Raw genomic sequence first — 17505 nt, 5'->3', positions numbered from 1 at the left:
CCACCCAGTACGTAAACTGCAAGGCGTACTTTTCAATGGTGCTGCAAGCAGTGGTGGATCACAAGGGACGTTTGACCAACATCCACGTGGGATGGCCAGGAAGGGTTCGTGACGCTCGCGTCTTCAGAAGCACTGCTCTGTTTAAACTGCTGCAGCAAGGGAATTACTTCCCAGACCAGAAAATAACAGTTGGGGATGTTGAAATGCCTGTAGTTATCCTGGGGGACCCAGCCTACCCCTTGATGCCATGGCTCATGAAGCCATACACAGGCAGCCTGGACAGTGGTCAGGAGCTGTTCAACTACAGGCTGAGCAACAGAATGGTGGTAGAATGTGCATTTGGCTGTTTAAAGGCGCGCTGGCGAATGTTACTCACTCGCTCAGACCTCAGCCAAACCAGTGTCCCCTTTGTTATTGCTGCTTGCTGTGTACTCCACAATCTCTGTGAGAGTAAGGGGGAGACCTTTATGGTGGGGTGGGAGGCTGAGGCAAATCACCTGGCCACTGATTACACGCAGCCAGACACCAGGGCGATTAGAAGAGAACACCGGGAAGTGGTGCGCATCAGAGCTTTGAAAACGAGTTTCATAACGGGCCAGGGTACGGTGTGACTGCTGTGTTTGTTTCCCCTTGATGAATCCCCTCCTCTTGATTGATTCATTCCCTGTAAGCAACCCACCCTCCCCCTTCGATTACAGCTTGCTTAAGAAAATAATCACTATCGTTTAAAAATCATGTATTCTTTATTAAAAAGCTCATTATAAAAAGAGGGAGAGAACTGGCAAGTTAGCCCGAGTGCGGTTTGGGAGGAGGATAGGAGGGAAGGAAAACGCCACTGAAATCATTTCAATGTAATGACAGCCTTTTGGTTGGGCTGTCCACGGGACTGGAGTGGGTGGGTGAACAAAGCCTTCCCCCACGCGTTCTTACACGTCTGGGTGAGGAAGATATGGAACATGGTGAGTACTGAGGGTGGTGACACAGGGGTGCAGCGGCACTCTGTGACCTCGCTGCTCTTCCTGAAGCTCCACCAGACGTCGGAGGATGTCAGTTTGATCACGCAGCAGCCCCAGCGTTTCATTCCACCACTGCTGATCTTCCTGCCTACACCTCTGATCTTCCTGCTGCCACCTCCCATCTCGAGCGTCTCTCCTGTCCTCACGTTCACTGGCATCTTTCCTGTAATTTGATACCACGTCCTTCCACTGATTCAGATGAGCTCTTTCATTGCGGGTTACTTCCATGATTTCAGAGAACATTTCGTCTTGCATCCTCTTCTTCCTCCGCCTTATCTGAGCTAGCCTTCGGGATGGAGTAGGGAGGCTTGAAAAATGTGCAGCTGCATGAGGGAGGGAAAAAAGGGAGAGAAGTATTTAAAAAGATACATTTTACAGAACAGTGGTTATACTCTTTCACAGTGAACATTCACCTTACACAGCACATGTGATTTCATTACAAGGTCGCATTTTGCATCTTAACTTTGAGTGCCGGGGCTCTGGTGTTACAGATCTCACAGACGCAGGTCCGGGCATCAGAATTCAGCTTGCATGCGGCCATGGTAAGCCATTGTCTTTCGGCTTCAGCAGCCTTCACTTCCATTCACAGAAGCCACCCCCACCCCCCTCCAATTCTCTAGGATGATCGCTTTACCCCCACCGCATGGCTGGTATCATGGAAGATCACTGCTAATCACCCCCCTTCCCCCCCCACCGCGTGGCTGGTAGCTGGGAAGATTCTTGCTAGCCAAACGTGAGAAAGCTCAGCGCTATCCTTCCTCTCCTCCCCCTGTTTGGCTACATGCAAGGAAGGATTTCTTGTAAGCAACAGGCAAACACCCCTGTAGGAAAAAGGCCATCTCCGTCCCCTTAATTAAATTCCTGAATTTCAACCAGGTTACCATGAATGATATCACTTTGCTGAGGATAACAGAGCGAGATAAAGAACGGATGTTTCTTGAATGTCTGCAATCACCGGGACCATACGCAACTATGCTTTGTCATGCAGTGATACCCGATTACTTGCTACATGCATGGCGTGGTAAAGTGTCCTACCATGGGTGACGGAACAAGGCTGCCTTGCCCAGAAACCTTCTGCAAAGGCTTTTGGAGTACCTCCAGGAGCGCTTCATTCAGATGTCCCTGGAGGATTTCCGCTCCATCGCCAGACATGTTAACAAACTTTTCCAGTAACTTTACTGCCCGCGAATGCATCCCAAGCCCTCAGGGCAAATCAATCATTAAAAAAAGCTTGCTTTTAAACCATGTTTTATATTTACAAAGGTACACTCACCAAAGGTACACTCACCTGAGGTCGCTTCCATGGCTTCACTGTCTGGGCTAGTGGCTTGGGAGGGCTGGGATGGTAATTCCGTCTGGGTCAGAAAAAGCTCCTGGCTGTTGGGGCTAACAGAGTGCTGTGTGCTCTCTTCAAGCTCGTCGTCCTCTTCCTCCTCCTCACCTTCCCCGTCCGCATAATCCTCAGGCATGGCTGAGATTACCACCCCCACCACGGAATCCAAGGACGGGGTGGGGGGGTAGTGGTAGTGCAGCCCCCTAAAATTGCATGCAGCTCAGCGTAGAAGCAGCATGTTTTCAGCCCTGCCCTAGACCTTCCGTTTGCCGCTTTGGTTTTCTGGTAGGCTTGTCTGAGCTCCTTCACTTTCACTCTGCACTGCACTGAGTCCCTGGTGTGGCCTCTCTCCTTCATGGTCTTGGATATTTTTTCAAAAGTTTTTTCATTTCGTCTTTTTGAACAGAGTTCTGTTAGCACAGAATCCTCTCCCCATACAGCGATCAGATCCAGTACCTCCCGTGTGGTCCATGCTAGAGCTTTTTCTATTCTCAGGAGACTGCATTGTTATCTGTGCTGATGAGCTCTACGTGGTCACCTGTGCTGGTGAGCTCTCCACGCTGGCCAAACAGGAAATGAAATTCAAAAGTTCACGGGTCTTTTCCTGTCTACCTGGCCAGTGCATCCGAGTTCAGATAGCTGTCCAGAGCAGTCAGTGGTGCACCGTGGGATGTGGCCCGGAGGCCAATACCATCGATTTGCGGCCACACTAACCCTAATCCGATATAATAATACTGATTTTAGTGCTACTCCTCTCGTTGAGGAGGAGTACAGAAACCGATTTAAAGAGCCCTTTATATCGATTTAAAGGGCATCATAGTGTGGATGAGTGCGGCATTAAATCGGTTTAACGCTGCTAAAATCGGTATAAACACATAGTGTAGACCAGGCCTGAGGATGGCTGGCTCCCATCTGCTTGACATCCTTAGGCTGTGGCCCATGATATCCTCCTGAACCACCTCCATTGTTATGCAGGAGTCTCTGGTATCCTCCTGTTGTTCTTTTCTTGCCTAGCAAACAGATGTCTCCCTGTAAATGGAGATGGTTCCTTTACGGAATTCCAGTGCGTTCAATGTTCAGTTTCCTATTCTAGCTACTTTCTCTCACTTTCATCTCATCTGCACCTGGATTACTACTTTTATACTGATAACCAATGTTTTGAATACCTTCCTGTCTGTTCTGATCAAGTGATCTTGGGCTTCTCTTCTGCTTCCTTTAGCTAAATGATAGTAGCGCTGCTTTAATTAAGAGTACCCTTCAAACCCTACTTAATCTCCTCTATTTCCCTTCTCTAGCTAAGCATGGAAAGCTCAAGTTAGTGTTTTCTAAACACTAGATCCAGACTCAGACCTCACTGCTGACTTCATTGTCGTAGGATGGTGTTATCCTTTATCCTAAACTCTTTTTAATCCACATCTTTCTGCAGATCTCTCACTAGATTTGTGTTAAATTATTCTTTGATCAAACTACATCTGTACTTTGAAAAATGACCACTGCTCACACATTTTAGCATAAACTTGAAATGGACACTGCCACTTCAAAGGTTCTCTTATCCCATTTCCTCAAATATAAGTATAGTACGTGGGCATTACACTCCCCTAACATCATTGGCAACAGGCTTTGTTCTATTATTTTTATACTAATTTAAAAAACAAAAGCAAACAAATGAAGTAAAGTGGACAGCCTGTCTGTTTAGTATAAGAGCAGTGCACTGCCATGTGGAAGATCTGTGCTGAGGATCTTAGCTATAGTGTGGTGAGGGGATGGACATGTTGCACAAGGGTAGCATTTTTATACTCCAAAGGATTTGGAATTCAGAAGTTGAATCTCGTAATCTGCCAGGTATGCTGCAAAGCTGATCTGTTTTGGGAGTACAGAGGTGGCTGGGATTTTGGAAGGGATTTTTTTTTTTACTTTTGGTTGGTGGAAATGTGAGTGGGGTGTGTGTATGTGTGCGCACATACACATGCTTACTGTTGAGTTATGTGGTAATAGAGGAGAAAATGTGCTGCTATTGTGCCTCGTTATTTTTGTATTTTGTTTTAATTTAATTGAGAGATCTCCTACAGTGTCAGATTCTTTTAAGGTATAGTTACAGCCAAATATAATAACTGTGTGGATTATGATTAAAAAAACCCAAAACCTGCTTACAGTTTTTGTGGGTTGTTTTTTTTTTAAAAGCACCCAGGCTGATCACTGGTAAACTAAGAAACTTTTGATCTAATCACGTTGAAAAACAATTGATCCTTAGCACCCGTGCACCATTCTTAAATCTGATCATCTTTTTCTGTTTAATATACAAATGTGTACTGTGAAGAAATGTATAGTGTATGTAAAGGGAGGACGTTATATCTAATTTCAAGTAATTGTGGTGTTTAATATGTAATTAGTTTCATAATGTTAATTGCTTGTATTCACATCATGTCTGTTTTAAGTGAAAAGTCCTTACATAAGTAAGCCACTTAAAAACTTTACCACTAATTTTTGTTTCAAAAGCTAAGGAAGTGGGGTTAAGCTAATTACATGTTTGGTTCCTTTTAGAAAATGAACTGAGAACTTAATTTTTTATTTTGCTTAAAGACTACTGGGACTGGGACAGCCTGGAGAGAGAAGGAATTCAGAATTCACATGAGAACCTCAGGATCTGTGATGGCTCAATCTTCCTTCGGTTGTAGTAATTTAATTTTTTGCACTACCTGGGAGCTAACTACTTAAGGACTAACATTACTGATACTTGAATGATCCACTGCTCCTAGATTACAAGTAAAATAAATAATTATCCCATCCTCAAACCATATGAACATTAAATTATTAATCTTTTGAAATGGATTTCTGGCTGGGTATTCTGTAGAGATGAGTGATTTTTTTTATGGCAATTAATGATGAGGGGGATGTCAGCTTTGTAAAAAGAAAAAAATCCTGTATATATGGAATAGAAAATTGTAAAACTGTCACTTTAACATTAGGATGATTTTGCAATTGCAGTAATTCAGATTTCTTTCATGTTATGTACTGTGCGATAGAAGCAGTGACTAGGAAGACAGTATAAGTCCTGTGCGTACATTATAAGGTGGCTGAAAGGCTGCATGTAATGTTGTAGCTGTGAAGGGCTCAACTGGTCTGTTTTGCTGCTAGACAGATGTGGGGTACATTTCTTTGTACATCAGCCATAGGTGGAATCAAATATTTGACTGAATAATCCTGCCATTCATTGCATTATATGTAAACCAAAACCACTTTAGCATCTTGCGTGTTAGAGAGACCGTAGTAACATGGGGATTGTTGATTATAACGTTGAGAGCAGTGTATGGTGTAAAGGAGCCATAGAGAGAAGCTGCACTAACTAATACTTTTCATTCATATATCTTTCTCTACTGCTAACTGGTTTCATTTTAACCGAGACATGAAGTTTATGCACATAGTGCTTTAAAATACAAGATGAAAACTAGCTACACCCAATATTTTGTAAGATTTTACAAAGTTTAGTCCCGTGTAAGCTATTATTTTATGTAGTAGTTATTTAAAGGATAGATGAATTATTCTAGCCCCAACATCTATGTGGCCTTTTCCCACCCCAAAACCTACTCGTGAGAAAACGTGTTTCCATATTTTCCTTGTATCCTTCCTACTGCATTCAAATATTTTCCAAAATGTATATGCTAATTTTGGTGCTGATTATCCTTTCCAGTGGTATTTATTCATACATAGAAATTTTATCAGTATAAACATGAATATATTACAATCTTGTGAAGTTTGCTTGGTCAAAGTATGCTTTGCAGTTTGATTTTAAAAAAATGTATCTAAGTTACATAGTCTAGATCTATGAGAAGGTGAGCAGTATATTAAGATATTTTCTGCACAAAGTAAGAAATCAGACCTAGATAGTAAAATGGTTGCTTTGCATCTGCAATGAAGAGAAGAAAAATTCCATTATGCCATAACCTACATTTAAAATATGAATCTTAAACACTTTTTGCTGTCTCATTCTTTAGTCAGGGTGATACATTACAAATAATTCATGGAAAATGTCTCTTGGGATAAGACATGCTTTCTGCCCTGTAAGGTCTCTTATTTTATAGTTTTGGAAAGCACTTTTCATACAAGTTACACTGTATAAAATAGATATAATTACAGGATTTAATGTTTCTGCCATGTTTAACAGAACATGATTTTAATCTTGTCTTTAAATACTTAAAAATTTTTTTCTTCCTCTTGATCTTTGATGTAAAACTGAGTTACTAAATAAAGTGACAAGAGAACATCTCTGATATCATGTCTTCACAAGCAGTTGTTTTGGTGTAACATATAAACAAACGTAGCATGACTGGACATGCTGAAAACTTAAATCTGAATTAAACCTATCCTACAATGGAAATTTTGCTATGGTTGAGATTCTAGGCCTCCATGAAGCTAGTCTGCTTGTATTGTAAATAGTTGATTGTTGTATTATAGACAGTGAAAGAATTAAGATTGATTACTGAGCAAGAAGAGGCTAATTACTCTATCGTGTTTTTTTCAAAAATGTGTGACTGCACCCTCAGTTACAGCAAATAGTGGTGCAGATGACCACACCCATTGTACCCTGCCTGTCTCTCTCTGGCTATTAGTGCCTTCACAAAGTAACTCAGTTCATCTTTTTAACAAATGTAGAAACATTCCTCACACAGAATATCTGCTTTACTACTGCATCATTTTGTATTCAATACATAAGTGTCTACCAAGCCTCCCACCATACCATTTCATGGAAAGAAGCAAGCTCCTGTAAGTTTTAATACAAAGTGAAACCATAATTCCACTAATGCTGCTTCCCTGTGCTCTTGCAGCACTAACAGTGTAGGTAGATATCCTACACTAGACATGGCTGTAGACCTCATTGAGGGTCTAATTGACTGGATTAAAGTGGGAGTCTGAGACTAGACCTCCCCCCCCAGCAAGCAGCTATAATGAGGAACCACAAGGCCCACCATAGATCATTTTCTTGCCTCTTTCCAACTCATCTGCAGTGTTTTTCTTTTCCTGTAATAGACTCCTTTCTGCCACTCCACAGGGCCAGAGATACTGGTTTACGAGACAAATGACAGAAGGGCATCATAGCTTTAAATGAATCAGAGTGGTTGGAGGAATTGAGTATGCTACTCCAACTGGTGCTGTCCAAATGTTAGCTGCCAGCAGCCACAATTGGGTTTGTGGATAGTGAAGGTTGTTTTCCATTTTACTTAGATCTCATCAAAGTAACTACACTGTCATGTAGAGGTGTGGTACTTCCAGCGCAGAGTGCCTAGTAGGGGCCAAATCAAGAGATGGCTCTGTGCCATGGTTCCCATAGATACATAGGAACAGTGGCAGCTTGCATACTGATGTCAGGGAAGGAGACTATTGCAGGGGAAAGAGTTTAGCAGCAGATGATTAGAAATACAAACAAGCAACCCTTGGACTGAAGGTGAATACCAAATCTAGCTCCTGTGACCAGATTAGCCTGCTATATGAGAAAGGCACAAGAAAATCACAGAAGGCAAAAGACTTAAGGACCCTGTAATCAAGGCAGAAGCAGTAATGCTGCTCTCCCCTGTCCACAGCAGATGATGAATGAAAGCCTAGGCATTACTAGCTGTATAGAATAGGCTCATAGGGGCAGGGGGTGCCACATGATTGGCCAATGGCCCAGTGCCTACACATGAAGAGGACAGAAAAATATTAGTAAACTAGTACTGCACAGGGGCAGAGTAATTTATAAAAGCATTTGAAGAATGTCTTATCACTTAGATAAAACATTGCAAATTGATTCTTCCACAATGACATTACTGACCCTCTCTGTTCTAAGTAGTTATTTAAATTTAGTGCATGGGGGTGAGAGGTTGGAGGCAAAAGCAAAACGTGCAGTAACAAACTTCTTTCTCTCAACCACATACACTATATAAAATGTTCAGACTGGTCCTTCACTTGAACCTCAGCATGATACTTACTAGCACACATAAAGGGTGCTTCTGCTGAGAGCTTTAAAAAGGTTATTTTTATTATACAGGTTTCAAAAAAGTTTAAGGGAGAAGTGTCAAAATGAAATCTAAGGCTGTAGGTAGAAGAAGTGAAATAGCATCAAGCTACTGTGAAACAAACTGGTAAGAAAGAGTAGTGCTAGCTGGCTGGTCACAGTTTCATAAAGGACAGTTCCAGTGTTTGACAGAAAACAGAGTAAAATGTTTTATTTTACCAAATCAGTTAAATTTAGCCCATGAGCAGTCAGAGTTTGAACAAACATCAGCTGCTTAAAAGATTCCACTGAGCTCATTTGTAAATAATGGTAAGTGAGTTCCAGAACTGACTAGAGGCGAAGGGGTTAGGTTCTCCCAGGTATGGGAGTGGTTCTAATAGTTGAGTCTGGGGTTTCAGGGTTACTAAAGCCTGGGCTCAGTCAGAAAAAGGTACAGTCAACATTCCAAGGCTTCTTGACCCCAGCTGTCTGTGCCATAATAGATGAAAAGTTTCTCAGAGTCTGATTAATAGTGATGTTGGCTACAGAGCTAAGTGCCTCAAAGCCATGTCTCTTTAACTACAGCGATTTCAGTGGACTTGACATTTCTTGAGCTTAACTATGTGTCCAGTTGACATGAACTGAGCTGACTTTGAGGTCAGCTTGAAGCTTTGGAATTGTGTATAGATTAAGGAACAAATATGGAGTGCATAGAAACCAAGGGGCCTCAAAAGAAACTGGCTTATCAAATGCACAACAAACCAGAGGCAGCATTCCACAGCTTCCAGGGACCAAAAGCCTCTTCTAACGCCTGTTTTATGATTGAGATTACAGGAAGATTAAATTTATCCAAGGCCTCCAAACCTCAGTTTATGCTTCTGTCATGGGAAAATGAGAGGTGTTAAATGGGTAACAATGAATCTTTGAAACAATACATGATAAAAGGATAAAGTAAAACAGTTTTGAAGAAAGTATTTGCTGGATCGATTTGTTTAGTCAACATGCAGTCTTAATTCCATTGTCTGCATAGTAACAAAAAATCAAGATATTTAATAGAATTAGATTGAGAATTCACATTATGCAGCTGTACAGACCAAGGAAAATATGACCCTGTGCAAAAATGTTTTATAATGAATGCATACCATTAATATTAATACCGGCTCTCTGATTTATCTACAAAACTTACATGACTTGCAAGGCTTTATTCTGGTAAAATATATAAACATTTAAATTGGGTTCCTTGAGAGAGTTTTTGAAACAGAATGGATAGATATTAGGGTTCTTGTTTATACATGTTTTACAGTGGTTTGATTTCTAGTTTTATATTAATGCATTAGACTATGTAAAAAGATGATTAAACACTTCAAATAGTTCTGTAGTTCACAATGCACATTGTAATTCATTTGAAAGGTCTTTAAATAAAAGCTCATAAATTTGTGATTCTTTATAAATTAGACAATCTTGGTATTTGTTAAATATTTTCTTGATGCATATAAGCTAGTGCATTCAACAGAACATCCTAACAAAACCAAAACCCTCACTAGCAGCATGAACTAATTATGATAGACAGTTACATCCTATTTCAGTTTCTATTAATAACTGAACACTAAAAAATTTGTTTTGGTGTTCAGCTTGAACAGTTTGCTAATAGACTTATGGAGAGATGACAGTGCACCATAAAGCTGTATTTCTCATTAAAACAGACTAGTTTTCTCACACCTAACTTCTGAAAAACCAGACTAATCTCATGACATTTTCAGATGCTGTACTACATCTCAGGTTAAGGTTTTTTTGTTTTTTTTTGTTTTTTTTTGAGAGTTTGAGGTATTTGGCTACAAATACTACATTTCTCTTACAAAAAAGGACCTGTTATGATCTGCAGCTTCTTTATCTAACTGATAGAAATAGTCCTCCGTTAATCATGTGAAGTAATAAATACCTATTATAGTCAACATTTAGAAAACTGTCACCATTTAAATTGCTGCAACATGCACAAACTAGATTCAGTGATCTGCAAATATGCAGAAATTGGGGGACATTTCAATCAATGCGACAAGAACTATAGTGTGGCTTCTGACATCCCAGCATTCCAATGTGTTCATCATACCATGTTTTCACAGGTCCTCAGTAAATTACAATGCAAACATGTCTTGACAATTGTAATTTTGTGACATTTTGCAACTGTCCGATCTCTTGTGTGGCTTCTGGGACAACACATAGGGCGATTCTTCTCTCTCACACCCTTCTTGGCTATTTGGAACAGGAAGTCTGGCAACTCTAGATTAGTTCATGCTGCATTCACTAGCCTTGTGTGCCAGGAAGCATGGGAAATGAATGGTCATCAATCCACTTGGTTTGTCTGAAATGTCAATTCCATGCAATGCCCTGAAAAGCCACACGATGATTGCTAGCATAGTGATCAGTTTTGGGATACTATAGCTGGATTACACCATAGTACAACATGAATCTTCCGCCCCACCCCCACCACAGCAGACATTGAAGCAGGAAACTAAAAACCTTGTAATGAATTGAATGAAATTTTAAGCACTAAAAGAAAGAAATTTTAATAGTGATTTCCATCTAATATAAAGGAAAACAGTTTAACAGACAAAAATCAGGCATTATGAGAAACGTAACAATCTCCACAATGCAGTAGATAATCTGTGTATTTTCCCAATATATTAAAATACAGATTAGATCCTTCATTAAAAGGCTTAATACTGAAAGTCCTAATTTTAACTCAAGTTTTATTGAAATTGAATTTATGATGTTCTCAAATTAATCAATTTGCAACACATTATATAGACTAATATACATAATTCATGTTTTCATTAGCAAAGATTTTTTTTAACATCTAGCAGAAACAGAAAAGAAGTCATATATATATACACACACACAGATCTTGTAAATTTAAAATAAATACTGTTCAGTCTATCATCGCATAACACATTCAAAGTCCTTTCAATATGACAATTTACACAAAAAGTCTGTTTTTTTTAACTTGCTATAAGCTTCCTTAACTCTGTGCATTTGCCAGGGGAAAAATGTTAGCAGCAAAAATACAGTTAAGTTTTACAACCAGCAGCCGAGCAGGCAGTGTATGTGACCTAGGGATGCCAAAAACATCTCTTTTCTCTTCCCACTAAGGAGTAATTCAGAGGCATAAGATGTTTTCTAGGTCTCACAGCAGTGTAAAAACTTCCATTTTCCCTATGGATGCAGCTCCAAATTGGTCTGAAAGTTCCTATCCCAAATGTGACTATGAACATATTGAACCCCAGACAGATAAATAATGCATTTTATGTCCCCACTCAGTTAATTGCAAAATAGCCCCAACAAATTGGAAGTACTCCACAGCAGCAAGAGAAATATTTTGCCAAGTGTGAAAGTGACATTACTAACTTTACAAATACATACTCAGGCTCTCAATAAGGTGCAGAAAGTAGGCTAAATGAAAAACAAGAAGCCATTTGGAATTAATGAACATTTTGTATAGTGGTTTTGTTTTAGACAAAGGATATACAAATTAAAAGCAGACTGATCAACTGTTTTAAAAACTATGTTTGGTAAGAAAACCAAGACCAAACTAGTGTTAAAGGGTAGTTTACAAATGTGCAAAACCATGGACAAAGATCCATTTTCTCAATTCTATAAGCTAAATCCAGACACAGTCAGATGCTGAGCATTATTTCTAGCTTCAAAGTAGGAGGTATCTGTTTCATCAACCGGCTGAGGTACGAAAGGCATAGTTTGATTCTGAAGATTATCCCAGTCAACACCATGAAAGAGGAGATGATGTTTCAGCTCTAAAACAAAAAAGTTTGCACAAAACATTAAGACTGTTCTCTGAACAACCAGTTTACTCACCTCACTGACATGATGCCAGTTAGCTGTTTGGATGTGTTTTACCTTTCTGGACATTCAAAAGCCTGTGACAGATCAAATGGTGTTTAGTGAAGGAGACATATTTGCACACAGATTAGCATGACTGACAAAGATGATGGTGAAACATAGTCACTTCACTTTTAAGACTGACTGAAAGTGGTGGTTTACTTGATATTCCTGTGAGGAAAGTCAACCAACAACCCCCAGTGGGATCAGATCAGACTACTCCCACGCAAACTAATCTTTTCCTCAGTTATAGAGAGCAATTTTACATTTGGCACAGATGCTGGATCAAAAGAAGTATGAAATGTGATATAATAGCCATCATACAAGAAATGGAAAAATCACTTCTCAAGATAGGGCAGCTGCAGAGACAAATTTTAATTCCACTTACTTGAAAACCTACTCTAGTTTGATCAAGAAACTACAGACCATGGAGTTCCCCCTCCATAGCTGCTGGAGGCAGGATAATCAGAAAATCCTGTAATCTGATTGATGATTCACTAGCAAGCCTCCCTCCTCAAATTTGATTCCTCTGAACATCTATTAGCCTAATCCAGGAGTCAGTAACCTATGGTACGTGTGCCAAAGGTGGCGTGTGAGCCGATTTTGCCTGACATGTGGCTGCCAGCCAGGGTCCCGGCCGCTGGCCCCGCTCAGCCTGCTGCCAGCTGAGTGAACGGAACCCCAGGCTGGCAGGAGGCTGAGTGTGGCTGGGACCCCAGACCGGCAGCAGGCACGCTCCCTGGCTCCCTCCTCACCACGCTCGGGTTCTGGGGCTCTCCCGTCCTTTTTTGATTGTTGAATATGGAAACCCTAGGCGAGGGGGGAGCTGGGGGCGCATGGGGGCTACTGCCTGCATGCATCTGCTGCAGCCTGCGGGGGGGATGCACGGCTGCTCCTCGATGGTGGTGCCTTTGCAGGGCTGCTGCCCCCCTGCATTCCACCGGCTCCTCCATGGCCGGGGCTCGCTGCCACTGCAAGCGGGATGCTCTGGCTCTTTAGTATCTCTGGAAGGCGGATTCTCCCTGCTGTGCTGCTGCAGCAGCCCAAGCCCAGCAAAACCAGTGAGTGGACTTGGGACGGGGGCCACCAGAGTGGGGTGGGGAGGGCTTCCAGGGGTGCTGTGCACCCTCCAGGGGATTTCGGGGGGGGGAGGGGGAAAGAAACCTGCTCTGGGGAGCAGCCCTTGGGCACAGCTGGCCTCTGAGGTCTATAAATGCTCATTGGTATTTGCCCCGAGAGAGAGAGAGAGAGAGAGAGAGAGAGATTCGCCTAGGGTGCAAAATATCCTTGCAGCGGCCCTGCCCCAGGGGAAGACTCAGCACACCAATTCTGAAAGGTTGCCAACCCCTGGCCTACTCTATCTCCGTTATGTGAGATGTCTCAAGTCATCCCAGAAAAAAAAACTTTTGAACTCTTCCTCTACACACATATTGTCAAGTACTAGCCAGGTTACCAAATGTATAACAAAATACAGTGTGTGAAATGTGGGCAAGCTGATTTCAGAGAAATAGAACTGTTATATGTCAAAAATTTGAGGACTCTGCTTTAAAGCTAAAAGGCTGGGAGAATCCCTGGGCCCTTAAAGGATTGTTAATGTCTCCCTTAAAAAGGAGAGGTACTGGCAATAAGCTGCAGTCCAATCCTTTATCAAGGAACAAACTTTGGACACTAGTGTTCTTGAAACCAATACCTTTTCTTTAACTTCTCAGCTGAAAATATCACTGAAATGACTGTAGCAGGCCACCAGCACCAAATGATGCAGCCAAGTTCCTTGGATTCCTCACCTTGTCAGGCTTCTGACTGTGTTATGACAGGGAATGTGTTATTAATGGCAATGGTAGCTACAACTAAAGGTCTCCATAGAGTTTAAGGCCAAAAAGGACCATTAGATCTTTTAAGTCTACCTTCCTGTATATCACAGGCCATTATATTTCATCCAGCTATCCATGTATTTAATCCAATAATTTGTGTTCGGCTAAAACTTATTTTCCAGAGAGGCATCCAGTCCTAATTTAAAGACATCAAGAGATGGAAAATCCACCACTTCCTATGGTAATTTCTTCTACTGTTAAATCACTGTGTAAACACTTATTTCTAATTTGAATTTGTCTGCCTTCAGCTTCCAGCCATTGGTTCTTGTTATGGATCATCACTTTAATGTGACTCTATTTAATCCTTCCAGAGGTCTCAAAAGCAATTGTTCCTCTCCAAGGATTTCTCCCACTTTTCCCAAGATCTATGTAAAGCAATTGGATTATACTGCCAGACAATACGCTAACAGGAGCTCAACAATCTTTTGTTGGGAGGATAGACAAATTGGACACTAAATATCTGTTTTCAGTAAGAGCTGGACAGATTGCACTATGCAAAGTCACACAAACAATGTTAAACATTAATTGCAAGCAGCGTGAATATATAAACAAAGTAAAAGTCATTATTTGCTTTCCTTACTCAGCAGCATAAAACCTTTTATCAGCACAAAGTCTACACCAATAGCATAGTTGATACCATAATTTGTAACATATTCTAGCACTCAAGATCAGTGCTAAAGCAGGGACTGACATTTTGAAATATCCAATTTATTACAAAGGTAAAATGAAAAAAGTTTAATAAAGTACTGACCCTTCAGTCCAGCTCTCTTTGTAGTGTCAATGGTTAAAAGAATATCTATTGCATTTTGGGCATTACTGGACAACGTTTCTTCACCCTCAGGCCAAGGAATATCTACAAATAGAATCACACAGACTTGTCAGCAGTTCAAATAGCACAGCAAACTTTGAATTCATCAGTTTTGATGAGAAAATAAATTACCTCTTTTCAAAATATTTTGGAAGACTTGTTGTGGTGTTTCATCATTAAAGGGTGGAATTCCAGTTAAAAACTCAAACAAGCAAACTCCGAGAGCCCACCAATCTACTGCAGGACCTGAATAAGTGAGAAAGCCAGGCAGTTAGCACAAGAAGGAAGTTGCTGAATAAGCTGTACTGTGATCTATGCATGAAGGATCAACAACACTTGCAAACAAAGTCATTTAAAGCTTAATAGCGGCAGAATTTTGAAAAAAATCTAAATCCCGAAAAGCTTTTTGGGAAGGAAGTTTATGATGAAATACTGAGAAACAGACAAAACACAAGTTGTACTCTGATAATTGTGGCATGAGATTTAAAATTGTTTACTATAAGAGGATTTTTATTTTAAAAAGTCACTATGTTCATGTTCATGTTAATATTCAGAGTAACATATATTGAGAGCAGAAGAACGTAGGAATAGCGTTAACTGCAAACTCCTGTACAAGTTAGTCTGACAGTGTCTATAGCCTCTCTCATATAAAGTGCTCTCTTGTGGTAGGAGACAGTCATCGGTAATTTCTCAGCTCCTCTGGAATGCAAGGCTGAGTGAACCTTGTAATTCCACGTATTACCTTATCACTTCAGTTGCTTGATGCAACTCCACAGGCACAAAATACATTTTTCCCCCAATAACCTAAACCTATTTTTCTGCCAATATTTGAGCACAGCCTGCAGAGATGAGCCAGCATGCAGGAAAATGGATTAATGTTCTACTGTGCTAAAGTTCATTACAGCAATGCAAAGTTACTTCTTTGCTCTTGTGTTTCTAAACTGTTTTTTTCTGGGAAGTGTACAGCCTTTGCCGAATATATGCAGTCAACCCACTTAAACAAGCAGGCAAAGCAGTTCAGACACCACTAGTCACAGAGCTGCATGCATTCTGCTTTCTGCACCTTTAAGCCATGCCCAGTCCACCTTATAAAGAATACAGGATTCACTTGGTGCAAAAATTGGTTTGCACAGAAATCCAGGCTTGTAAAAAAGTATTTTTTTTTAAAAATCACCTCCATGGTAAAAAGAAAATGCTTTTGATAATTTTAACTCTCCTATGTTTCTAACCTATTGTAGTCTTACTAAGCTAGATAGGTCAGTTATAAATTTCCCTGCTGCACACAGCATCAGAGCACCTCTCCCAGCTCAGCACGCTAAAGCAATGAGATCCCATCCACTACAACCAGTATACTTGGATGTTTGGGAAAAATTATAAAACATAAGTCAAAGTCTAATAAGATCACAACTCTGGACAAAATACTAAGGAAAATGTTTCATGGTCTAGAGACATACAAATTAGTTTAATATTCTTATCACGACCCTTCTAAGTAGAAATTAATTCCCATCATCTATTTTTGTGGCAAGAAACCAAATGCAGTTATTGCACATCTATCTTTTTAACCACATAAACGAACAGACATTATAAGCTGTCCCAGAAAGGCTGAGAATTTTAACCCCTCATCCTGAATGATAATTTTTCACCATCATCTCCTCCAATTTTATATAACTTTTATGGCTTACTTCCGGATAGTGAGAAGGTGTTTAGAAGTGGTGTGCACTGACTTTCATCTGAAAGGTGTAAGCATAGCCTCCAGCGGCCCGCAACAAGAAGACTCAAGTCCCTCTATAATTTGAATCTCTTGTAGTATCATGTATCATTATGTGGCTCTCTTGTTGCTATATAGAGTTACATGTGCAATTTCTTTAGCCACATAACTTTTACTTGAAAAATGTGATCTAGTTATACTTTGACTGTTCATAGTTTAGTTGAACACTCCTTTATATTCAAACTCACCAGACATCAGAATCCCTGCATGTAAAAAACAATTAGTTAATCATAGTAAGATTGTAAACAATGATAAATAATTTATTGCAATATTCATTTAAATATTGTCAATTATGTTTGACAATGGAGAAGTATTTTATTTCTTGCTCATTGCTTTAATAGACTGTACTTTTCTGAGTCACTAACTACAAACACTGTTTTTAAAAAAAAGTTAACCGAAACATGCTTTAGGAAATTTGGAGAGGAGCAAAAAAAATGGTTACCTACCTTCTCATAACTGTTGTTCTTTGAGATGTGTTGCTCACGTCCATTCCAAGTGTGTGTGTGTGTGCGCTGCATGCACAGTCGTTGGAAGGTTTCTTCCCCTAGAGATACCTGTTGGATCGGCTGTGGAGCCCCCTGGAATCATGCATTCATGGTGGTGTATATAGGTCCCTGATGACCCACCGCCTCTTCGGTTCCTTCTAGCTGGTCTATTCCGACAGAGGGGTAGGCAGGTGGGTCTTGGAATGGACATGAGCAACACAATTTGAAGAACAACAGTTAGAAGAAGGTAGGTAATCATTTTTCTTTGAGTGCTTGCTCATGTTGATTTCAAATATGTGACTCCCAAGCATCTTCTAGGAGGAGGAGTCAGAGAGATGCAGACTGCAGCACCGCTCTGCCAAATG

At 40.5% G+C, this 17505-nt stretch overlaps 2 protein-coding genes across 11 annotated transcripts in view; one reads left to right on the top strand and one right to left on the bottom strand.

The window, feature by feature from the left end:
* The window catches only part of ACBD5 (acyl-CoA binding domain containing 5), a 67894-nt gene that overhangs the window by 46207 nt on the left and 4182 nt on the right, over positions 1-17505 (top strand). For 4 of the 6 annotated variants that reach the window (XM_030550305.1, XM_030550302.1, XM_030550307.1 and 1 more), the window contains one exon: positions 4930-9772. The exons of 1 other annotated variant lie outside the window; for it this stretch is intronic. In XM_030550305.1, coding sequence (XP_030406165.1) covers positions 4930-4981 — 52 coding nt within the window. In that variant the 3' untranslated portion in view covers positions 4982-9772. Of the gene's footprint in view, positions 1-4890; positions 9773-17505 lie in introns of those variants that run through there. One more of the 6 variants, XM_030550306.1, reaches the window with a different exon arrangement.
* Positions 11048-17505, bottom strand: part of MASTL (microtubule associated serine/threonine kinase like) — a 48850-nt gene continuing 42392 nt past the window's right edge. For 3 of the 5 annotated variants that reach the window (XM_030550288.1, XM_030550291.1, XM_030550293.1), the window contains 4 exons: positions 16844-16858; positions 15020-15133; positions 14831-14932; positions 11048-12123 (listed from right to left, as the gene is read on the bottom strand). In XM_030550288.1, the coding sequence (XP_030406148.1) occupies positions 11966-12123; positions 14831-14932; positions 15020-15133; positions 16844-16858 (389 nt within the window). In that variant the 3' untranslated portion in view covers positions 11048-11965. The remainder of the gene's footprint in view (positions 12124-14830; positions 14933-15019; positions 15134-16843; positions 16859-17505) is intronic. The other 2 variants (XM_030550289.1, XM_030550292.1) reach the window with 1 other exon arrangement.

Source organism: Gopherus evgoodei, chromosome 2, assembly GCF_007399415.2.
Source record: "Gopherus evgoodei ecotype Sinaloan lineage chromosome 2, rGopEvg1_v1.p, whole genome shotgun sequence".
NCBI classification, from domain to species: domain Eukaryota; kingdom Metazoa; phylum Chordata; order Testudines; family Testudinidae; genus Gopherus; species Gopherus evgoodei.
The sequence above is the reverse complement of the archived record's forward strand: the minus strand, read 5'-3'. Positions and strand labels throughout refer to the sequence as shown.